Below are 24,748 nucleotides of genomic sequence, written 5' to 3' on the forward strand. Positions count from 1 at the left end.
ATTAGCAGATATACACTGCGGTAGTAAATAAACTGTAGCCTAGATTATAAAGGCTGTGTAACATATACAAAGAGGCATTGTTATCAAAATGTGCTGTAGTATTATGATTTAAAAAAAAGCCTACAGCTCCTTGATGTGACTGTAAACAGACTGAGACCCCATAATGTTTCTTTAAGGCTCACAGTGTGTCTACCAGGAAACACTCAGTTCACCCAGTTACTACACCAATATTCATGTAGACTAATATTCTTATTTAGCCGATTTTAATGTGTTGCATTTCATTACTAAATACAAATTAATAAACACTTCCCCCAACATTAAGATCTAAATGCTTTTCAACATTTTCTCCAGGCTGCCAGGAATTCTAGTGGAAAAATAATGAACCCTGGTGCAACTTAATAGGCCTACTGGAATCAGCGTAAAAATGTGTAAGTTAGTAAACTCTCCAAGGTTGCCAAAACCACATGATCTCAGTGTCCTATGTCAAAAGGGGCAAAAAGCTGTCTAAATACGCTATCTATTTATTTAAATGAACATACACTGCATGTACACTACAGCTTAGCTGTCCATAGATGGGTATGGGATTCACATACACACAGCTTGACTGGAAAACATATGCAACACAGCACCTACAACGTACTTTAATGCCATAGCCTACAATATCATAAAAACTGAATGAAAACCAACAGAGTTCTCTTTAAAAACTGTTCAGGGTTGATTTTAAAGTGATCCCATTCAAATTTAGTAGGCTATCATCTAATTTAGTCAATCAAAACTTGACAGTTGTCTGCTTTGTGATTTCTAATATTTATTATGTCAGACTTTGAATGCCTGTCTCTACCTTGATAAAGGTTGGAGATGCTGGAAGTAAGTCTAGGACTTTATCCCTCTTCCTCTGACAAAGTTTAATAGTTTAGTTAATCAACCAACTAAACAAACAGTGGTGAGATCTGCTGATTAGGCTACTGGCTCCAAAATTTTAGTTGTACCATTATATTTCATCTTAAAATGCTTGATTTAGAAGTGACATGATTAATGTATAAACTGCTATTACAGATTAATTGATTAATCAGTTGATCTACCAATGTGGAGGTCAATTTTGGCCATGGCTTATCAATAATGAAAAGTAGGCTACCGCTTGCTTAATGCAACCACTGGTTTCCCAAAATCAGTTTTGCATCATTTGGGTCAGCTTGCTATTTTTTCCCTGCTTCTTCTAAGCTTTTTAATGAATTAAAGCCTTATTGGCTTTGGATCCACATCGCCTCATTTAACAAACCCTCGCCACCTCAGTGCTGCGGGTTTAGCGCAAAGGAAGAACAATAAATCAAGTTCTATAAAGCTTTCCGAAACGCGGGTCTAATCACCAAATTGAAACATGAAATGACACAGTATCATTAACAGGAACCTCACAGCCGTTTTACAATCCTACAGAGACGGTGGGCAGCACATAAAAAAAGGCAAGGGCAAACGCCTTAACAGTGGAGCACTCCAGCTAATTAAGTCGTTGAACCCGTTGCCCTCGACAAAGATGTCTCCCGCGGAGGGCTGGACAGCGGAGAAAAGTAGCCAATAGCACGACACTTTGAGTCGAGGTGGATGAATGGCAGCCAATCAGCTCGCCACACCTTGGAGAGACACTGAGGCAACTCTGCCAGAAACTAGCAGCTACGGAAAAAGCGAAATTGTCGCTGAGAGGAGCAGAAATCCTCCAACTGCCGCGTTCGTTTCAGTGATGTAGAGACAAAGGACTGAGTTGCTCTTTAATAAAACAGGTAAACCGTTTATTTTCTTTCTGCAGGATAGCTCACTGTGTAGGCTAAGTGTGTGTTTCGGGGGCTGAAAGCTTCATGCCGGCAGGATGAAAGGGATTTGGGCGCCGTTACTGTGGCAACATTAGATGGAGGGATACACACTCCTCCTCCCGTCTAATCTGACAGCGTGGCTGATGGCATTTGGGCAATTATTCAGCCTAACAAACGGGCCTTAGATGTTTTCATATTGTGAAGCTTAATGTGTCTTTGATTCTCCTGTCGGCGGCAGTTTGTTTATAACCTCATTTCGAAACAATAGAGAAGGAGAGGATATCCCTCAGAGAACCACAGTAAACAGCTGATTAACAAATGAGAATGTGTTTGAGCAAAACTGGAAATTTAAAGTGTTAAGCCGCTGCAATAGACAGGAGATAAATGAGATCTCTTATCACAAACAAGAAGCCTAAATGAGTATAATCACACCAGATTTTTCCTGTCACACTATAGGGGCATTACCAATAGGTCATGCATAGGGTTGCACGGTCAGGGAGCACAAACAGTGAAGCAGTATTTTAATAGAACATTAGCCTACCCTACACCATATCTGCCCTGTTATAGGCAACTGTAACCCTTCTACAATTTATGGTCAAAAGTATGTGGACACCTCTGTTCACACGCCAAGTGTATACACACACGTGGTGTATAACGTCCATCAAAACAGCTGCACCCGTTGTTTTACATGTAAGCTGTTGGCATCTCGAGACTTGTCATATTGCGAGGGTTCACGTGTGTCCACTCATCAGCATAGGCCACTGTCCTCAGTTATCAACTCTCCAAAAGGGCAGCAGTTTAATCATATTCGCTCCCTTGATCGACACATTCCTGCTACTGTGGCATGACTACTTATGATGTGTCCAGCGTGTGCTTGAGAAGTGGTGACGCTACATGTAGCAAAGCTATAACTACATCACCCAGTAGAAATAGGGTAGTGTAATCTTTATATGATAAGTAGTGCGACCAAATGCTAGATTGCTACATTTTATTTTCTCTCAAAGCACAGAAAGGATAGAAATACTGCTCCGCCACTCATGCAGATTCCTTACCTGCACCGCCTTGTTTTCTGATTCAGGAGAGGATCAAGTAAGTGGGTTGGTTTGACCAAATGGAGCAGAGAGAGCGTGGGACCGGGGCACACAGGTCATAGGAGAGCTGGTCAGCCTCAGCCTGACTTCAACCTCATCCCACACCTTAGGATGAACTCATGCTGAAACAATTTGTAAATTAACCAATGAGTTAATCAACGGAAGATTAAAGATCAACAATTTGATAATGGATTAATATGTTAGGCCAAACTTTTGCTGTTTCCAGTTTCTCACATTTTCTAGTCTTCTGTGTCTTAAGTAAAAGTAACCTCTTTGGGTTGTGGACCTTTGGTCAGACAAAACCAAAGAAATTGTGATGGGCGAGTTCTGACATAGATCTTAAACAATTTTTTGAGTAATTGCAAAAAATAATTTGCAGATCAATCTTTACTTGCTGTCCCACTTGGAACTTCAACTGAGAGCCAGGCCTTTTGCCCAACCTCAGTGTTGGACCTCATTAATGCACTCATGGCCGAATGGAAGCAAATCCCTGCAGCCAGGTTCCAAAATCTGGCTGCAGAATCTGGGCATTAATATTCCTGCAAACACACCACGTTTATTTCACGGTGGCTTGAAAGGTAGACACATGAACTCCCAGCTCTACACGTGTGTGTCAGAATGTCAGAGCAACAGATGATAAGCTCTAGCTCTTGATGATGGTTTTTGTGTATTGTTGTGTGTGCCGGCAGGACCCATGACCCTGACACGAGGTTCCTTCAGCTACTCCAATGGTGAGGAGTACCACGGCGAATGGAAAGAAGGCAAGACTGACCTGCTCACTCAGCTGTCCATCCTCCATCACTGGCTAAATTTGCATGCAGAACAGAAGTGTTCTTATAATGCCAGACAATTATATGCATGTAAGGCAGAGTGCATGTAAATACCATACTTGTATTTAAGTGAAGAAAGCTTAATTGCAGTAACATATCTGGAGTACTCAGTCTATACAGCTTAATGGCATTTCTTGATCTGAGGTCACATTGAGTATTTGCTCGGAGTACTGCACTGGACAGGAAGTCAGTTCTAGGGTTAGGTTGTAAAATAATACTCATGTAAACTGAACATGTTTAGAGAGTGGCTTGCCTCTGGTACTTTGTTCTATTTACACCTGCAGTCAAGACCAATGATTTATCAGAATCACATCGGTTATCAGTGACAGCAAGCTTGAATGTACATTAAATGCTGAAGTGTGTCTCTTATGTAGGTAGAGCATTAAAAAAATCAATTTTTTAAGAACTAGCCTAATGTTTTTATCAGTTCTTCAACAAGACAAAGACTTACACACGCCGTGGCCGCTGCAGTTAATTGTCCCCGCAGAGCCAGAGAGGTGTTGTCCTGTCCTAAACATTTTTTAAACATTATAAATATGTCTTCATGCAAACTGCGCCGGACAAATCTCAACCGCAGAGTTCCCCACCACATTCACGAGTGCCGTTTCGACAAGTACCAAGGCCGATTTACAGGCGGCCAGTGGGTCATTTATGTAAATGGTCAATCAGAGAACCTGCATGAAAAAATATATATTAAAAAGTAGTGCATAAAACATCAGACATTGAGATTATGGTTTTTTTTCTTGTTAATGAATACACTTTTGTTAACATTACCAGGTGTACTGATGGTAAGCTATGAAAGTCAGTAATAGAAAACAACCATCTGCACGTCTAGAGTTTGACAGTCAGTTGCAGCCTCCTTTCCAGCATGCTTGCATAAGTCTTCCCAGCAAGGTTAAGCAGTGTGACACCCCGATAATTGGAGGACACCCTCTGGTTTAAAAATTGTAAACCACTGTCCATCAAGCATGTCTACCAAGACAGCCCAACAACATCCAGAGCCTAAGAGTGAATCTCGCTTTTTGATTCATTCTCAGATCTCAGTGACGTTTGGCAGAGATTTGGGCAGCGCTTTCCCCAAGTATTTCGTGTGTGTGAGTCGAGTTCAGGAGTTTTTAAAGTGTTTCTTTTACAGCTACACATAGTCTTGTTGCTGGCAGGCCCACAAAACTGCGGCCCCAAATTATGCCTTTGGGTTGAACCCTACCTCGCCTGTTGTTGCTGTGTGTTGTGACTTAAAAACAAACTGTTGTGCAGTGTTTTGGTGTCTGATAAGAATTTAACCCTATTAATCTGTTACTGGATCATATTTCATGTCTCAGTGTACCTTAAACAACCTGCCCCCCATCCACTCGGTCCCCTGCGATGTTTTAATGCAGGGCTGTTTTCGGTCTGAATGCTCACTTAAGGATACCTATCAGGATAAAATTGGATTGTCAGTATATATGATAATAATTGTGCTAAAAGATAGTTATCTCTAGCTGCTTTTAAGGAATGACCAGAAGGATATCATGTCAGAATGGGGGTTCAGAAGAAAAGTAGGCGTACTGTACGAGAGTCACAATAGCAAAACTAGTCGGCTTTTAAATGAACCAGCACTCGCACAGATTGCATGCCATAGGCAAATAAAAAAACAGAAAAAGGTGTCAAACTGAAGTCAGTAACTATACAAGAAAATATACACATGCATGCACACACAGACCATCTGGTGACAGTGAGCCCGCTGAGACAGAATATCACACTACCTAAACTAGTATTTTCAGTCTGACAAAAACACTTAGACAACCTTTAGGGCAAGGTTAAACAAAGAACAAAAGTTTGGCACTAAGGCGGGCGTGAAGCTGCGGGGAGAAACATATGGTCTCTGGACGGTTAGCAAATAACTGTTAAACTGGTTTGGCTGTGATGCTCTGATATGCTCAGTTTTTAAAACACAGCAGTGTTGTTTTTAACACAGACATTTCTAAATGATGACTGGAGAAATAAGTCCACTAATAGAGCTGATGCAGCTCTGTGTTGGCTGTTTGAAACTACCAGGATTTCTTGGCATTGTGTTGATATTTTTGTTACATTTATTATCTTTTAAATACATATATAACTAACATAAATATTCAAACATGTAGTTGCAGTTTTGGAGCTTGCAGTCATATCACATGATCTTCATTGGATAGAGTTTGAAATGTCGATGTTAAAAAGTCCATTTTCTCTGAGCTCACTCATGGCCTCTCATCCATATTGGTGTAGAAGCTGAGGTTGAAAGTTCCTTTTATGAATGAGCAGTTGAGGAAAAAAACCTCCCCACAAGGTTTATCTAGTCACTGTTCTGAGCTTTTAACCATATCACAGGAATTTTTGTCAGAAGATGGAGTTTGACCCTGTGTCATGGAAGTGTTTATGTTCAAATTTCAAAAGCTTTGAGATCAAAAACTTTAGAAAAAAACTTTTTAGCCAATGTGGACAAAAAGTCCTTAAAGTTCCACAAGAAATTCCATCTGAAGACCTTGTGATATGATTAAAAGCCGAGGTTCCCTCTTGACCCCTTGGGAACACAAATCTGTGGTTAAATGTCCTTAAGTCAGGTAAATGTACTTCCCCCCCTAAAACTTCTTCCTGTATCTCACATATCTCGCACTCGTGTGAAAGTGAAAAAGGCCCTCACGCTTTAACGCTCCAGAAAAAAAGCAAACAGCTTAGAATGTCTTATCACACATTTTCTAACATTGTTCAGGAACTACATTTACTTTTAAGTGTTGCTGTTTTGCAGCTTGAACAACGTTCATTCAGCCCAGTTTACATCTAGTTGTTCTTATTTTAATCTTAAAATATGTCAGATTTTATCATGAGAAAGATTTGTTAGACCATATCGAGATATTACTTCCTTTCCTTCCTGGTTCACCAATGTACTTGTAAATTGTTTTGCTTTTTTTACCTGCTGTTAATAACTTTTTAATGAAGTATCTCCCCCTGTTTTTTTACAATTCTATGTGTAAACTGAACTAAAGTGAATGGAAGGGAATATATTTCGCAGCACTTCAAATACCTTTTCCTAAAACACAGTTATTTTCTGGCATGTCCCAAAAATGTGTTTTCCCATTCTGTTGATTTTAACACCACATGTTGAATCAACACTGCTGACTCTGCTCTGTAATATGAAATTGTGTGTATGTGTGTGTGTTGGGAGGTGTTGTCATGAACACATATTGATGCGTGTCGTGCATTGTGTATCTGCATCCATGCATGTGAAGTCACTGTTTGCACACAAACATGAAGGTGTGTGTCGGACAGAGGTCTACGGTGTCACATGAATAATTCAGTGGAGCGCTGGTTGAAGACAGGGCCGTGGGCTATCAGGTTACAGGAAGTAGGGTGGGTACATCCACAACAGCCGATGCACAGCTAGAAGCCATTTACTACTGTACTTTGCCCATGCAGTCATTTAACATCTATGCATTACCGCTATTGATTGACATAAAAGCCGGACAAATTCAGCTAAACCGTAATTAGCTGGAGACCGTGACCCAACACGAGATTGGACAGAGGCGTTACAAAGGAGCTGAACGACAGATTAGAGTCTGTCTGGAGGGATCAAATCCAAACAGATGGGGAGGAAATTACTGTCCCTTGCTGCAGCAGTCCACTGATAATGTGTCCCTTCAGTAAAAAGTAAGCTGTTAGCTTGATAGCGGTCTGTAAAGCTCATGCTTTTGACACTTGATTTCATTATATTCAGTAACACCATTAATACTTTAACTCTTCTAATGTTTAATGAAAGGCACTGGCCTTGGCATTTGTGGCCAGACGGCCGGGGCCTCTTTTGGCACTCCACAGATTGTTGTATTTCAGCATCTAGTCCGTGAAATTTCTGCCTCAGGCTTGTCAGGGCTCCTGCAGGCTGAAGAGTTGGATTTTAAGCCCCTTTTGGCCTTCTTCTTTACCCATATATACTTAATCGAATCCGGCTTGCACACACACACACACACATCTGCACATATGGATGCGGGATGTTTCAGAGGAAGAATGGAAGAGAATGCAGAGCTTCAGATTTAGTTTTGGCCAAATCTCTTCTCCAAATCTCCTGTGAAAACCCTGCTGAGATTAGGCAGTGAGCAGCACTTTAAGCAGCCCTGACAGATGGACTGCCTAATTTACTTTGCCATTAGCTGGGAGCAAGGGACAACACTCACTAGGCTCACCCTTTGCCTCACCCGCTGCCAAGCAGCAGGCCTCCCGTCTTGTAAATCCCAACCCTCTGTTAGGGTTTCTCCCCTCATGAGATCTTCCTCCCTTCTCTCCTCTCAACCACTTTCATGCCACTTGGCAAGCTCACAGTGAATCCTCACTTACTATGAGGAACCCCGGACCTCCTCAGTCCGTGTCCAACTGTGCCTCACATGCAGTTATTCTCTTAATTCCTGCTGGGCCTGCTAATGGAGGTTGACAAAGAGAAATGCTTACTTCTTTTCCTCCCGGTCTACTTTGAACGTCATGCTCCTGATTCTGGAAATGAGTCGCAGAATTAGAGGGAAAATTGGGTCTCACTTCTGTGGGAACATTTTAAGAGGCTAAAAAATTAAAATCATCATCTGTTCATTTCTAAATCAAATCTAAAACCAATTTGTTTCAACCTTATAAAATGTTTTACTTGCATTTTTGTGTTCATTGTGTGTGTTGACACTAACCATGTACGTCACAAGCTGTAGAAAAACATCTGGGATATCACCCACATATTTCTGAAGGGACGTGTTGAAGCACTTGGTGGAAGATGGTGCAAAGAGGAAAAATTTAAGTTTTCCATTGACCAGAGGTGGTTTCAGAGAAGATGCTGAGATCAGATGACAAACTGCAACACATAATCCTAAAGTGCACAAAAGTAATACTGGAAAAAAGTAACAACCAATACTGGATTTTTGAGTTTTATGCTGTCCTTTTAAAGTTTAATGCATAATAGCAATATGTCGGCCAATATTCATTTTTACAAACCTATTCACATCCCTCAAAAATGTATTATTTCACAGATATTCTATAATAGTTAACTTCTTTATCAGAGTTTAACTTTTTTTAATTGTTTTGAAAAATAAATAAAAACATTTAAACAACAAAACAAAAATCACACTTGTTTTGTTGTTTTTGTACATTTAAATGAAACCTGTAAAACATGAATCTACTACTATGTGTTACCAATGTGTATACAAGATATACACATTGTCATACTATATTTTTGGCAGTACTTTGGATACTTGGGTAGATGTTCTTTTTTGGCATGCTGAGTCATACTTTGTGATTCTTTGGGGTTTCATTTTTACTTCAGTGTTGTTCTGTTTTATTGTACTTTTTAATGGTAATTTTCACTAAATTGATTGCATTTTGTAGTGAAATTTTGTATCATATTACTAAGTACATGTTTGTGGTACTATGCTTTTTATGGTTTATGTCACTAGAAGCATTTATTTATTTGTTTAAATAAACTGAACCTAGTCTGTCAAAAGCAGTTTATTTAAACTAAGTGTGTGTTTGCTGCTGCAGGTCTGCGTCATGGCCTGGGTCAGCTGACCTTCAGCGATGGGACGTGCTACACTGGTCAGTTTGAGAACGGCCTCTTCAATGGCTGTGGGGTGCTGGTCTTTCCTGATGGTTCTAGGTCTGTGTTCTACTTCCTGCTTACCTGACCTTTGACTGTTTAAAATTAAATCACTTTAAGAATATTAGAATGGTTGATCTAATGTTACAGTAGTCAAATACCTCTTCTGCTTTGTCATCATCTTCTGCTTTTGTTTGTTTAATTTTTATTTAGAGAGTTACTCTCAAATATATTGTATATATATTGTAAATATATTAATATTATTAATATTACCTGGCAAACATTTTGCTTGGCCCTATCACAGCTACGCAGAGCCCAAGTTGATGTCTTAAAATGTCATGTTTTGTTCAATTAAGAGTCCAAAACCCAAAGATATTCAGTTTACACTGATATGACACAAAAAGATAAATTCCTGAGCCAGAACCAGAAAATGTTTGGCCTTTTTAAAAAATTTTTTTTGCTTTAAAAACTAGAAAAATTATGAATTGATAGTCGACGATAATTGTTCTGCCAATTAACCAAGTGTTTCAGCTTTAGTTAACTTTTTCCATAAAAGGCCCCAACTATGCACTTAATGTCAGTTTGAAACCCCTGACCATGGTGCACTGTAGGGCTGCAACGAAAGATTATTTAAATCATTCGGATTATTCAGTTGATTGTTTTGCAATTAATCGATTAACTGTTCAGTCTATAAGATGAAGATGGTGAGTGTCCCAAAGCCAACAATGTTATAAAACAGCAAAAGCAACAAATCCTCATATTTTAGAAGCTGGAAACAGAGAATGTTTTGTCAGGAGTTATGCTAGAACCCAGATGCAGACATGGAGACACTGCAGCGGTTAAACAGAGAAGCAGGGAATCTCCTTCCAAGCAGTGGAATGTGAGGGCTGGCTGGTGTGGCTGGAAAGGTTGGATCTCAGCGTTGAGAGATTTGGGACTGGCAGGCAGGCAGAGCAGGTAGAGCAGGTGATCTGGAGACAGGCAGAGAAAAAATAGTAAAGGCAAACTAGTAACTAGATTTACAGGCTTAGAGCTAGATGCTAAAGTAGACCTATGGTACACGACTTAACAATCCGGCAGGGACTGGAAGTCAGGTCTCTCTTTAAGAAGAGGTAGGGATGGCTGATCAGGAACAGTTGCGTGATTGCCAGCAGGTGCAGCCAGTGCCAACTCAGGAACCCAGACATGCCCAGGATTCAAAAACTGAGAGAAGGGAGAGAAGAAAAGCAGAACAAAAACACACCAAGCACGCCTCACCTAAAAGGAAAAATCTAATCAAAACACACTCACTCAGTCCCACACTCAGGTGAGAGACGCAGGGTTCATGACATGTTTGTTGTTTTTGTTTGAAACATTGTGATCAGTTGGTTATCAAAATTGTTAAATTATCATGAATATTAATAATAATATATAAGTTTCATCATTAACATACATTATATTATGAAATTAAGATTAATGTTGTTCCTCAAATGTAAGTCACTTAGGAAAAAAGCGTCAGCAAAATGATAAATAGAGCTCATTCGTTAGTATATATGTAGTGTGTTGAAAAAATTTGTTGTGCTTTCATCTCCTTTACATTTTGAAAGTTTTTTCTTGCTGTAATGTTGGCTGTGGATCATTCCAGAGCAAACAGAAACATCTGCTTCTTTTATTTATTTATTTTTCTATCAGAAAATCATTTCATTTAATGATGTGACCCTAACACATACAGAAAAAAATCCTCCCCACTTCAGATTTTCTGTTTTTCAATTTTGAGTTTTTCATCAATGGTGCCTGTTCAAGGCCATTTTTTGTATTGTTACTTGAGAAAAGACTGTTTATAATTCTTCATGTAATTCTTAAAGGGTTTTGGAAGCAATAAAACATTTTTTTAAGGTGTTAATGAATATACAGCAATCTTTTGAGTATCAAATAGACTTGATAGGAGGCTCTGAAAAGTTTGTAGCTTGCTGCTTCACAGAGAGCAGCTGGTGCAGTCAGCTTCGATTCACAACTAGAAAACGAGTGTTATTTGAAAAAGAAGAGAATCTCCGGTTGAACTGTTGGTGTTTTGGGCATCAAGATGCAGCTAAATGTTGCTGGTTGTTTTGCTGTGCCAGGCCAAGTATGACTCCAATCATTTTTAAATCAATTTGGCTTTTAGTTAATAACATTCTATTATTACTAATTATTATAATAAAGCAAGACAGTGTGTGCATATTTCCCTGTCGATGCTTGAACACTGAAATGTTCTGCTCTCTGGTGGCAGTTCAGTCAGAGCTATCACTTTGTGGCTGTTTGACATTCAAGTGTTGGTACATTGTATTCATCGTGTGTGTGTTAGATTTTTCACTTTAATCCACAGTATTTTCTCTCAGGTGTCAGTACAATTCAGTGGAACTGAAAGCTCTTAACTTGTAATATATACAGTGACATATGTACATACATGTAAATACAAAAAAAAATACAACATAGATGTACAGTATCATAGATGAGTTTGTTGTGCTGCATCACATACTGTATTGGCTGTGTTGTGATATTATTATCACTTTGTTGTATCTTGAGTTCCTTATGTTGTAGTTATGTCTCTCCTGCTCTGCAGCGTTTCTGTTTACTCTAATTTACTGGTTCTACACTAGCAGATTGTAGAGTAATAAAATTTATAAAACTGCAGCTTTGGTCACTTTTTAGGTGTGTGATGGTGTTTTATATTTTCCTGCTGCCTTTCTAAGGTTTAAATGTTTAAAGCTAGGGTTGGCAATTCATTTCAGAAGCATGTATCTGTGGCTGTCACAGGACTGTGATAAGCACGGCCAATCATAATTTCATTCGGGTCGAATCTAAAATTCATGGAAAAAATACAAAACTGTCAAACAGTCAAATCTCAGTTATGGTTCAAAAGAATTCCTCATGCTTTTGAAAAAAGCTCTTTTCCTCACAATTCTTAAATTAAGATGCTCTTTTGTAGCTAACTTTTTTCTTCTGTTTGTGACTGTTTCTGTAGGTATGAAGGTGAATTTGTGCAGGGCAAATTTCAAGGCGCCGGCGTCTTCACTCGTTTCGAAGGGATGAGGTTTGAGGGCGAGTTTAAAAGCGGCTGTGTGGACGGCTACGGTAAGACTTCACTACTCAACTCAATTTCCTCAGAAAGTTACAAATTAAACCAGAACGTTTTTATTCTTAAGATATTGTTGTAATAGTTAACTTTTGAATGCAGTGAGGCAGGTGATATCTCACACATCACTGGTCTGAAGACACCTCAGATCCAATTTGGATAAAACTCATATGGATTATGCAGTATTCTGGTATTTTAAAAAATGACATCAAGCATTCCTAATAGTCATTCTATCATTGGAAAGTAAAAATGTAGAACTTTAAAAGGCTTGTTTGTAACAGAGGGATCGTGCATCGGAAGATAACATTTCTTGAGGTTTGAGATTTCATAACCTCAATTTGGCAACCTTTGACTAGAGTTTTTGCTGCACTTTAATGTTTTGTTCAGCTTTATGCTTTTTATAATTGTATCACTTCTCACAAATGAAGTAAAGTTTTCAGTCTCACATTGTTACAATGTTCGCTCTGTTCTTAGTTCTGATACCAAACGTTTTACATACTTTTTGATTATATTAAACTGTGAAACATGTTAATTGTCTCGTTTGAAGCCCCCTGTGTGCCTGCACTCAAGAGTCTGGAAGTAATCAACACATTTTTATTTGAAGGCTGCTGGGTGGCCATGGCAGAACAATGGATCAGTGTGACAGCTGACTAATTTTTGTGCTTTGTAAAAATAGAGGTGAAACATGAAGATTCCTTCATCAAATCAGAGCTGGGCCAAGTGGTATTTTTTAAGGAAAGGATTCACTCCTAAATGTTTTTTATGCAGTTTTTAAGTTCAGGTAACAGTTAACCCTAACCCCTTGTATGAAAGAAATATGTACTCAAACAGAAGATTATGGTACTGAAACACTTTCTTTCTTGACAGTTTTGTCAGGTTCATATTCTCTTTACTCCTGCAGCTTCAAATCTTCGGATTTCTTAAACCTTCTCACCTAAAATGTATTGTTATATGCAAAACCTTGGCATTAGCTAATGCAAATTGTAGATCACGTGATATCACCATTTGTTTTCCTTTATATACCATCCTCTAAAATGTGAGAAACAGTTTTATAGTTATGTTAAGGGACCTTGTTAAGAACTTGTTTAAGGTTAACAAACAATTGTGGTTCACTGTTGAAAAAGTAATTACATCCCTGCTTGCGCTTTGCGGCAGCGAAGACTTTCTTAATACATTACTATGATCTTTTCCTAACCTTAAAGAAATAGTCTGACATTTTGTGAAATACACTTATTTGCTCTCTTGCTGAGAGTTAGAAGATCAGTCTCCACTCTCGTGTCTGTACGGTAAATATGTAGCTGGAGTCAGAAGACAGTTATCTGAGTGTAGCATACAGATTGAAAATGGGGAAAAAGCTTGCCTGGTTGCCAGTGCACAATGCATGTTTTCTTCTAAAACAAAAATATCTTGTAAATGACGTGAAGACTTTTGTTTATAACCAGATGACTCAGGTAACCTGATTATGAACAATGCTACTTTTGTAACTCCAGTATCCCAGAATATATTGTGTCAGTTGTTTGATGAAGTGAGGTTTAGTATTTGTTTCTTTTTATTAAGAGCACTAAGTCTGGTTACTTTAAACATTTTGAAAAGGTGCAATGGCCGATGCTGATATTTAAGGAGCAGAGTGGCCGATATATAATGCCAAATTCTAAACAAAGAAAAGTCATGAATAATTCTATTATTCCATGCAGGGTATGATCTAAAATACATTACCTCAGTCAGTAATATGATGTTTTAGATGGATTTTTTTTGTTAGTTAAATAAAAAAATACATTGGGTTCTGCTGTAGATTTCATAACATGAGAGTGTGGTACAGTTTGTCAGAAGTGATAACATTCAGCTGCATTATTCTCTAAGGTATAGTATGTATTTAAAGCTATCCAGTAATGGATTTAGATTTATGGTGGGAGAAACATGTTAACATTTAAAAACAATGATTTAGGGCTCAAAATGAACTCTTTCACCAAAACTCACAAGGAGGAGCGCCAACATCGTTCCACAGCAGCCACAGCAGACATTTTTTGTTTATCAGCCTTGTGAGCGCAGGAATCAGTGGATGCGGATCATCTCAGAATGCCAGATATTGATCGATAAATTGATTTATCACTTACAACGATTCTGTCTGGTTCAGGAGTGCTGACGTTTTCGGACAGAGGCCCCGGCGGCGGCGGCAGCCATGAGGGCCTGTTTGAGACCAACCAGCTGGTAAGGAGGGAGAACAGCCAGGGAGCTGTGCAACGAGCGCAAGCAGCAGCCGCCAAGGCCCGAGCTCTGGCCATGTGACCTGGACTACATCAACCACAGTGCCCCACTACCAGGATCATCCTCCTCCCTTCATCCTCCTCTTGGTTTGAACAGCTGATTATTATTGATGAATAGCTTAATTTAAGAATTTTCTTCAGTTTCCTTGTGATCCAGTTTGTTTGACTCCTTTAATTTAACATGTAAAGCATTTGTTTAAGATTTTTGTATAGCATTTTTTTTAAGATTTTGTTCTTTCACATATAATTTTCTTTCTCACATCTATACCCTGCAGTATTCTCTGGAGCAAAAAACAGTGGCTCCAGTAAGATGATATGTAGGGGCTGTATAGAAAGCCACTGATTCAGGATCAGTTGAGCCGAACACAGATTAAACACACTGGTGCTAAATCTGCTTCAGGCTTCTCTGACCTGACAAAACACAACTCTAGATTCAAAAGTGCAAAAGATCTTTTTCCAGTAAACACTGATTTGGTGATTTTCACGTCCAGACATCTGTTTAAATTGGGCTAAATTTAGTTAAAAGGTTTCAGTTTTTCAGAAATCTAGTTTTGATAGCATTGAATCCACTTACCAAATCTGAATTCTATCAAATCCCTAGTTGAATCGCTTATTGATTCTAATTAGGTTCAGTTTTAAAGTTATGAATTACTAAAACTCAAAGAATGAATTTAGTCCTGTACTTATATTTTGTAGGAAGAACTTTTTTAGTGGCAGCCTAATTAATGTTGAAAACTTGTGGCTACAACCCGAAAATGAAATGAGGTGCATAAGATAAAAATGTGTCTGACGAGTTGAAATAACAGCTGGAGCTTACTTTCTTTGCACACCTTATCATTAACAAGTCACTTGCTGTAAATTGTGGAGGTCCCAATTAAAAACTAAAAAGTTTATATCATGTACATAAACGATTCTGACTCCTGAAACTGCAGTGACGAGATCTGTGAGATCGTTTCTGTAGAGAAGAGGCACCACTCTGTTGTTCTGGTTACACTGCAAATACTGTAGTGAAGGTGGGGCTTTATTGTCTATTGCATATTAACCAGACAACAGCAAGAAATACAATTTTAGCTTGATGTAGTTTCTTACACAATTTACTTTAATTAGTGACGGCTAATATAACCTGCAGTCGGTGATGTTTTGTCATTTTGACCTGAGTGTATCATATGCTGTACAGATAGAAAAGGCCTTTGAGGCGAAGTAATAATTTGAGCTATATAATTAAATTTTTGTGTGTAGGTGACAAAGAGCGTTCGATTTAGACCGAGCATGCACAAATTTCAGTTTGTCTACAGAAACAGCATACAGTGCAACAAATGTGGTGGAAAGATTTTCCAAAAATTGAATGAGGGAAAATAAATTTGAGCAGGAAGTTGTTTTATTTAACTAAACTCTTATCAAAATAACTGGCACTTGTTTCTGTTTTCCCTATAGTTAATACCATATTATGTTCTTTGCATAAGACTTCCTAGGAACTTAAAAACTAAAATGTAAAACCTGACCAAACTTTCTTTTCAACTAAATATAGACATCAAAATATATTTTAGACCTCAAATTGCCAAATGAGTGCTTACTGGGTTTCCTGCCTTCCTGTTAAAAGACACATTTGTTCTGACATCTTGACCTCTTATTGGTGCTGTAGTATTTAAATATAAATTGTTTACGTTGAGTTAGCAAGATGTCAGATGGGTGTAGATCTTGGCTAAAGTAAATGTGAGTAGTATATTTTGTTGTTTTCTTTCACTCAGTGCCATTACAGCTCAGTCTGATTACAGATCAGTGTGAAAATCCCCCTCAGTGCCAACCACACAGTGCCAACAGGCTGCAGCTGATCCAGAATCAGTGGCTGTCATGAGAGTGGATGTTGGGGAGGATGTGGAGGATGGGGATGAACAGCTGAGAGGAATGGGAGTACAGGCGGTGTTGCAGACTGCAGTAATGAGTGCAATTTCTGTTTTGGAGGTGCAATTTGATAATAATGTGCAATTTCCGAAAGAAAGATTCCCGTTCCAGCAGGTTTTACATTCGAAGATGACAAACTGGCTGCATTGTCAGCAAAAGAGGCTTTGTTGGTCACAGAGAGGCTCGTCTGAGAAATAGAGACTGGGAGTCAAAAGACTCTCTGAACTCGAAGGGTTTCATTCCAGAAATACATGATCACTTTTTCACATGAAATTCAATACACTAATGTCTTGTAGGCAAAAATCTAAAGATCATTTGTAATTTTTATCAGGAATTCATAACATGCTTTACCTTAATGTCAGGATCAGTTTACCAAAACAAGACTTGATTGATGATTATTTCAAATGTTTTTTCATGTGTTTTTGTAATGAAACTCTTTCTTTCACCTTGGGAGGCAAAAATGCTCACGTCCACTTTATACAGCTTGTTTTTTCTACTTTCCACATCCCTGATTAATGATGTCACTTTCAATGTGTAGTGTTTGTGTATAAACCACCATAAATTACCCTACCCCCCTCAAAAGAGCAAAACAAAACAAAAAAAAAAAGTGTGTAAACATCACTGTTGTGAACTTAAAACTTGTGATAAGCTCTAACTAACACATATTTCATGCATGTTGTGCCTGCTGGGAATCAGCATCTGTCTGTGTAATGAGACTGGTGTGTAGACGTGCCGTGTGTGTGTGTGTGTGTGTGTGTGTGTGTGTGTGTGTGTGTGTGTGTGTGTGTGTAGTCCTACTGTTTTGGGTTGATGGGTGGGTGGGATATTAAATGGGAAATGGAGTTAATTGTCGGTTATGTGATTATCTCAGAGTGCGATTAATTTAGGATATGGTTTCGGGGGCTGATGTCTTCCCCACTGACCAATTTGACAGTGACAACGAAAACTGTCGGAATGATAGAGGCATGTCACACCTTTTAATTGGCTCTGGGATTCAAGCAGAGACACTATTAAATGGAGCTGACTGTTGCCTATAGCTGAGGTGGTTTTCAGACCTGGGGGTGTGATATGCACTTCAGTAATCTGTCAGTCTTGGACACGGTTGTTTTTTTTTATACCATTGTTCTTTATTTAATGCTACGATCCCACGTTCTTTCACAGTTTGAGAAAACATTTAGGGATCATGTAACCCTTTAAAACGCACCTTAAACTCTCAACTTGAAAAGTTGCCATTTGATATTAACATAAAAGCAGCAGTCGTCATCTGTAACACTGTCCATAGTCGATATGACTGATTTCATGTTTCACTGTGATGAGTATCCATGATGGAGGATGGTGCAGAAATCCACCCTAAAACAGAATTTCCTTCCACCTTGGAAAGGCAAGTGATTAAAACTGCAAAAAGCAAGGTCTCAAATGAGCTGAGAATATTTCTGTCAATATAATTTCTCTGTGAATTCTATCATGCTGAATATAGAGACACTTTATCAATCTGCTGTATTGACTAAAATAAGAGAACGGCTCAAAGCCAGGTATACAGTGGAAAGCATCTTTTTTCATGGACGTTGGCACATTTTCTGCTTCAGCTGTTCGAGCAAAGATGAAACAAAACAACCACAGGAGACAACCATGAAGGAGCCTCAAATTTAAATATATTATCAAAAGGGCAAAATGTATACAGACCTGGGCTGTATTTTTAAGGACAGGACACAACTGTAATGTTCACAAATATTCTGAAAGATCATTGGAATAATATTTGAATTGTTTATTTGTCATCAACTCATCCAATGTAATTGTAAGACTAAAGGAACAGTTCCAGATTGGGGAAATAAGTTTATTTGCTTTTTAGCCGAGACTTATACCACGCTCATGTTTGAAACAGCCGCTTCCAGTCTTTATGCTATGCTAAGCCACTGCAATTGCCTGGAGACCAGAGTGAAAATGATCTCCTCCCCTAACTCTCAGCAAGAAAGCAAATAAGTGTATTTCCCAAAACGTCTTCACATTTTTTAAGGGAATACAATGAATAAGACTATTAACTAATTAATAATTCGATAGACAGATGAAAAGACCAGTTTCAAATTTATCTTGTTGGAAGGCAGAATCTTTTTTACATTAGCTCACGCTGTACCAGCAGTTTGGTCCTCTTTTTAAGCTAAGCTAAACACCTCATGGACCTATACATTTGGTATCAATCTTCTAATTTGACTCTGGGTAAGAAAATAAAGTGTCTATCTAAAGTGTAAATTTCAGGCCATTCCTTTCAGCTTAAACAAAGGAAGTGTCCATATTTTTAGAAATTAATAGTACATGCCAACCTATTTGGCTCCTATTTGGATTAGACAACATAAATATGTACAGAAAGATGAAGTTCAGGAAGTGATTTTCTTTGTAACAACTCATTATAGACGTGAAATGAAACTCTCTATCTGAAAATTCTGTTTTAGAAGTGATTTCACACAATCCTGGGAGACTTAATGCCTTTTAAATGGGTTATTTTAACAAAACGTGTCGATTTTGAGATGCTATTTTTCGTCTTCATTCTATTATTGTTGTTTTTTTCCCCACATATCTTCATTTGAATGTAAAATTAGATTTTTATTCTCTGTGTATTTCAAGAGGCAAAGCCTGAGTCTGTGTTGAGAAAGAACTTCTGTCACTTATTCTACACACATGAGGACCGGAGATGTACAGTAATCAGTCATTATTTTCATTAGTTCCAGTGTTCACCTCTCACTCGCTTTCACACACAAACACACACACACACACACACACACACACACACACTCAAGCCTGTGCCGGCCTTCATGGCACAAACAAAACCAAACACATTAAAATAATCACCACTATAATGAGAAAATAAGGAAAGCATGGCTCTAGAAATGTTGTTCAACAAGTGAACTGGGGGAAAAAAAATGTCATGAACGACCCAGAGGGAGTTTAACAAGTGCCTGAACAAAAACCTTATTCTACTGTGCTTTGAATACTTTGAATACTGTTTGGCTACGACTGTTTTACAAACCGTGTCACAGATTTTTTTAAAGCTATTTGTCTTTTTTCTGCGTAACGAAAAAAAGTAAGAAAAGCAGTGTGGGGGTGGAGAACAGTGGTCGACCGGTATATCACAGTCTGCTGAGATTACAGCTAGATGATTCGACCCACTCATTGCTTTGGGCTCAGTTTTGGGCAGAACAGCTGATTTCAAATATTTAGAAGACGGAAAGTAAAACACTAGATTTAATTAAATCTTTTTAAATAATAATAATAATTTTACTTATTATTGAGGAACTGTTTTGATTTTCAACAACAGGAAAGAAGAAATGGGTCCAACAGGTCCCACATTATCTAGCTGTCACAATTTTATTTTAATATACACCACAACTCTAAATAAGAATAAGATTTACCAGGCGGAGGGGGTCTAATTAAAGACACTATTGAGTTGCATCATGGGAATTGTAAGATCCTCTGCTGCTAGAATTTTGACCAACATTTCTTGTAGTCCTACAGCTGTATAGAAGTGCAATTCTAAATTGCTGGATAACCATTTTAAAGGGGATATTTGTTGAGCTATTAAAAGACTGATTAAGCTCCATATAGTACTGGTATCTGATTGGCTGAAAGGAACAGCTCTGCAAATTCAAATTCAGTAATTGTTGATCCAAGGGACCCAATCAGGACACAGTCCACTGATAAAACGTTCACCTCAGTTAATGTGAGAAATACATTTTTGAAAATAGAACTTTATAAATGGAAATCAGTTAAAGGTTATTCCCGACTTAGGACGTGACTCAGGTGTCATAAATGACATACTGTGGACAGAAGTTTAGAGCTCTTATCAAAGAGATGATTGTTTTTGTTCAGTCAGGAGATTAATGATCAATTTCCAAATCTTGAATTTAGCTTGGAACTGCAGATTTTTTCATTTAAAGTAATCAAAAGCTAGTGTTACATATATTTGAACATGTAGACAAAGTGGACAACTGCACCTAAACTACTGACAGCTGAACATACCTTTTAAAAAATTCTGGTAAATAAAATCCAGATAATGTGGGACCTTTTGAACGAACCCTCTGACACACGTGTTGTATGTTTCACACGGGGCTTTGTCCCTGTTTTGGCACCTTTAAACACACAAAAAAAAGCATCTGAACACTGAAACCTGAGGCCCGTTGTTATCACAAAGCCATAAAGTCACTTGTCGTCGTTTCTGATGAATTTGTTGATGATGTTGAAGATGATGATGTCACGGAGAAAAAAAAAAAAAGGAGCTGTGTTTGGGCTTTTAAATGGAAATGAATCCGCAGAGGAACAATAAATAAAATGCATGAAATTCAACTGGTATACAAGCTTTTTCTTTTTCTTGTGTTTTTACTGAGCAGAGGTGCGAGAGGCCACGGGGAGACATGAAACACTGAAACAACGGAACAATGAAAGGTACACAGAACCGCAAGTCAACACACATATGGAGGGATTTTGAACTCTGATCACACATCTCGGCAGGTCTAGTGATTATTTGTGGAGCTCGGCTGTCAGAAACCCCCCTCCTGCTCTCCCCCTGCTCAGTCCTCCCCTCCCCCCACCCACTCTCTACTGTCACTAAAATAGCTTTAAGGTGTGTTTAGGTTGGACTTTAACCCCTCCGCCTATTTCGTCTCCTTGGCAACCATCCAGAGTTGCCTTAATTTGTATCATCTCAATCTCAAGTGCTGCAGCAGTTTTGCCTATTTGCCCCTAATCATGGAGCTTGTTGCCATGGCAAAGTATTTAAATTTCTGTGCAGATCATCTTCACCTAACACACCAGAAGTGGCAGCTGTTTATGTGTGTATTCTTTTGTTCCTTCACTAAAAATTAATTCCTTCATCCCCTGAACTCGTGGTAAATATCTGACTCTCTTTCTTAAAATTCATTTTCCAAAACATATGATTTCGCACCGCTCTTCTGCTGCTAATTCCACAGGGAGGGATCTCCTATTTTCTATTTCACGCCTTCCTTAAAGAGAGAAGGCTTTGTCTGTTATCTTATCAGTGAAGCTTCACGGCTCCCAAAAGCTTTGGCCATGTTTAGAGAGGAAGTGCACACCGCATACTGATAAGAGAGGCCTGGCACTGCAGGGACCCACACTGTCACTGCACAATCAACTGCAAGAAATAAAAACTGGCAGTATGATGGGGGAGGTGAATTTTGCAAGGTTTTAATTGCTATGGATTTCCACCACTCGCAATGGCACATTTGGGACTTTGTGTATGTTTGAGTGTAAACATGCATGCATGAGTGCGTTGAGAGAGATATATAATAGGTGTATTCATCTGCTAAATAAAAATTTCAGCAGCTCTTACTCTTCCACTCTTAGCTGCTGCAGCTCAAGGATGAAAGGTGGAGGAGGGTGAGATGGATACACCAGACTGATACTAGCTTCTTCTTATTAAAAATCATATATCAGCAGCTTCTGAGAGTTTTAAACATAAGGAAATTAAAAGAAAACATGAGCCTGGTTTGAGTGGAGAGTTTTAGTGTCAGAGGATGGTTTAAATGCTGTTTCAGTGTTTTTTAAGATAAAGGTTATTGGTTCAGATCTTTGAGTCTCCAGTGGCCTACTGGTGTAAACACATACCACAAAACTGCAACATTCCCACTTAAATTCTGGCTTCCTTCATTGCATCTCATACCTATCTCTTTCTCTCACTGCATTTCCTGACAAATTGAGATAAAAATCCTCTAAAATCAGAACAGTCTGGCTTATTTTTTCTCTCTACATGATCAAGTCAAGTCTTTTACAGTTCTCCTCAGGCAATTCATCAAAGCACATCTTGATTTTAAGACCAGGACACATTAATTTTATGGTTATATTTTAACATTTCAACATGCCACCGCTTTCTCCCTGCAGGTGCTCCAGGCACAAAAGAAAAAGAAAAAATAAAAAGACTACAGCATGAGCAGATTGAAGGAGGGCGAGAGGGATGGAGTCATGTGTTAATATTGGAAAGGAGGAATAACACTTGAGCTCAGCTAACAGACCGGAGGAAAGGAGGAGGGGGAAGGGATGGGAGTTAACAGAGGGATGTGAAGACATGATCTACATATTCAACATTTTGATGCTCAGATACATCTCAGCAGCTATTTTGCGAGACACGTTGGAACTGACTTTTTGTTCTTCGGCTCGAAGGTGTTTAAACTTCAAAATGAATTCAGCCGCATCTTACAGTGTAGTTGGAGGGTGTGATGGTGAGACCCAAAGGTCTCCAGTTAAGAAGTGGTGAGAACTGCACCTCTAAATTAAAAGTCAAATTTAAAATTGAGTTGACTGTGGGTATAGAAACTGGTCTTTCTACATCTTCTACAGTGGATTTGTCCTTGTGTGATTTTTGAAAAGTAGTGCTAAATGGCAGCTCTTGAATGAAGGCCTTCCTCTTTTGTGCATTTTCAACAACACGTTTTCCAGAAACCTCTACTGGAACTTCCAGCCCACCTAGTGTATTACGCCGCTGTACAAGCAAGTAGTTTGAGAACAGTAAAACCAAGAACTAAGCACAGTAACTAAATCAGCAGCTTGAAGTCCCTTTTGCACACCTGGTTCCACATCTTGAGAAAATTAGGTAAATTAGTCCGATAACAGATTAAACAAGATTAAGCGCAGGCAGCTTTGTGAGGCCGTGCTTAGGCACAGCTGTGCTCTGAGCTATATGCTAATATCAGCATGTTAATGTGACAATGCTATCATGTTTAGCAGGTAGGCCTATAGGGCCCTATTTTAATCTCACAAAGCTCAACGACTAGTACAAAGCGGCGTGTCTTGGGCCCACGGACCGTGTGGGTGTCTCTAAGCACTGATCTACTGGCTGAGGAGTGTTTCATTAAATTAGTTTACTTACATTTTAAGCATTATTCCATGACTGTTGCACATTTACAGTATTTTGTGCACCGTGTGCTCTGCGGTGTTCAATATTCCACAGGCTGTCAAAGTCAGGGAAATGCCACACGGTTCGGCACGCAAATAGGGCAAAAACGACCAGGCTTTAGCAGAACTAAATGTTGCTAAGAGTTCAAACACAAGCCGCTTGACCGCTACAGTAAGTGTACAGCATTTAGACTGCAAAAAATCTTTAACTTGCCAATAAATCGTTAAATATTGAACAAATGGATGTACAGAGAGAAGTTGATTGCAGTATGCTGCAGGTGTAGTTTGAGCAGATTTTTCCATTCTGCCTTTGCTTTTTAAAGAGTAATTAAACAGTAATCATTTCTTTTTTCAGGTGAACTGGCAGGTCATTGTAAGCATTTGAACAATCAATGCTGATTTTTTTGTCTCTGCTGAGGACAGTCTTTATTTGAGGCAAGAAATAGGTCATGCTGCTCAATTATGCTTAATTTTAGATCTACAACGCCCAGTTTAACTAGCTGTTAATCAGGTTGGCGCTACCTTTGTCGCGCACTGCTCCCTGTAGCTCTCTGATTGGACCGACATCCAGCTGCCAAGCTCCATCATGACCAAACTCTAACTGTGAAGACTGAGCCTTAAAGACTAATCTGTGCAAGACATTATGTTTTCTGCAGTTGGCCTGTTAATGGGCCCAGAAATGCTACATGCAGTCTCTCACCTACATCTGTTTACTGATTTTTTTCTCTTTCTGCTTTTTAACATCTGCCACCATCACTCCTCAAACTGAACAACTGTTTGCCTTTGGGTAAAAAAGCCATTTTGTTTTGTTTTCTCTTTGACCTGCACACAGACCTTGTCATCTTCAGTCCCCTTCCATCTTGTACATGATTTTTTCCTTACTTCCCTCTCTTGTCCTTGTGTCTCTCAGGGATAATGACGGACAAGCTGGACTGGATGTGGGTTGAGGAACACAAAGAGTAAAAAAAAAAATATGACCACGTCCACACTAAGCTTACTAAATCTGAAAACGCTGTTTACGTATATTCATGGAGTAATCCACATTATTAACACCTGAATTGGACAACAAAACTGTTCATTACTGCTAACATATGGTCAGGAGTGGGACAGACAGCTGAGTGTCAGTTGGTTTAAGAACAAGACTGGCAATATTCTATATTTTTATTTTTGTTAACAAATCCCATGAAAAGACAAAAAAACTGTTATATCTGTGAAACTCAGCTCAAATCTTTTTTCCTACCAAAAATGTAAATATTTGAAACGGGTTGCAATTCCTAAATTTGCAGG

General features: G+C 38.7%; 1 protein-coding gene across 4 annotated transcripts; it reads left to right on the plus strand.

The window, feature by feature from the left end:
- The first annotated feature begins 1,564 nt into the window (after window positions 1-1,564).
- On the plus strand, window positions 1,565-24,399 carry LOC123970189 (MORN repeat-containing protein 4-like). Of its 4 annotated transcripts, XR_006824902.1 has the most exons (7): window positions 1,565-1,775; window positions 3,586-3,756; window positions 9,250-9,364; window positions 12,288-12,397; window positions 14,533-14,749; window positions 20,944-20,998; window positions 24,372-24,399. XR_006824902.1 is itself a non-coding variant. In XM_046048098.1 (5 exons), exons 2-5 carry the CDS (start codon window positions 3,591-3,593, stop codon window positions 14,682-14,684), a joined length of 543 nt encoding a protein of 180 aa, XP_045904054.1. In that variant the 5' UTR covers window positions 1,567-1,775; window positions 3,586-3,590; the 3' UTR covers window positions 14,685-14,814. The 4 variants fall into 4 exon arrangements, 2 of the variants coding, with proteins under 2 accessions (XP_045904054.1, XP_045904070.1); XR_006824901.1 differs by lacking the exon at window positions 24,372-24,399 and having other exon boundaries at window positions 20,944-21,123; XM_046048098.1 differs by lacking the exons at window positions 20,944-20,998; window positions 24,372-24,399 and having other exon boundaries at window positions 1,567-1,775; window positions 14,533-14,814.
- Window positions 24,400-24,748: the final 349 nt, after the last annotated feature.

This window comes from Micropterus dolomieu, linkage group LG01 (genome assembly GCF_021292245.1).
Source record: "Micropterus dolomieu isolate WLL.071019.BEF.003 ecotype Adirondacks linkage group LG01, ASM2129224v1, whole genome shotgun sequence".
Lineage (NCBI taxonomy): Eukaryota > Metazoa > Chordata > Actinopteri > Centrarchiformes > Centrarchidae > Micropterus > Micropterus dolomieu.

Excerpts from the sequence above, each read along its gene's own strand:
- LOC123970189 (XM_046048098.1), top strand. The coding sequence starts at position 3,591 with ATGACCCTGACACGAGGTTCCTTCAGCTACTCCAATGGTGAGGAGTAC. Across the intron at positions 9,365-12,287 it reads GTCTTTCCTGATGGTTCTAG|GTATGAAGGTGAATTTGTGC; the intron begins GTCTGTGTTCTA and ends CTGTTTCTGTAG. Across the intron at positions 12,398-14,532 it reads CGGCTGTGTGGACGGCTACG|GAGTGCTGACGTTTTCGGAC; the intron begins GTAAGACTTCAC and ends TGTCTGGTTCAG.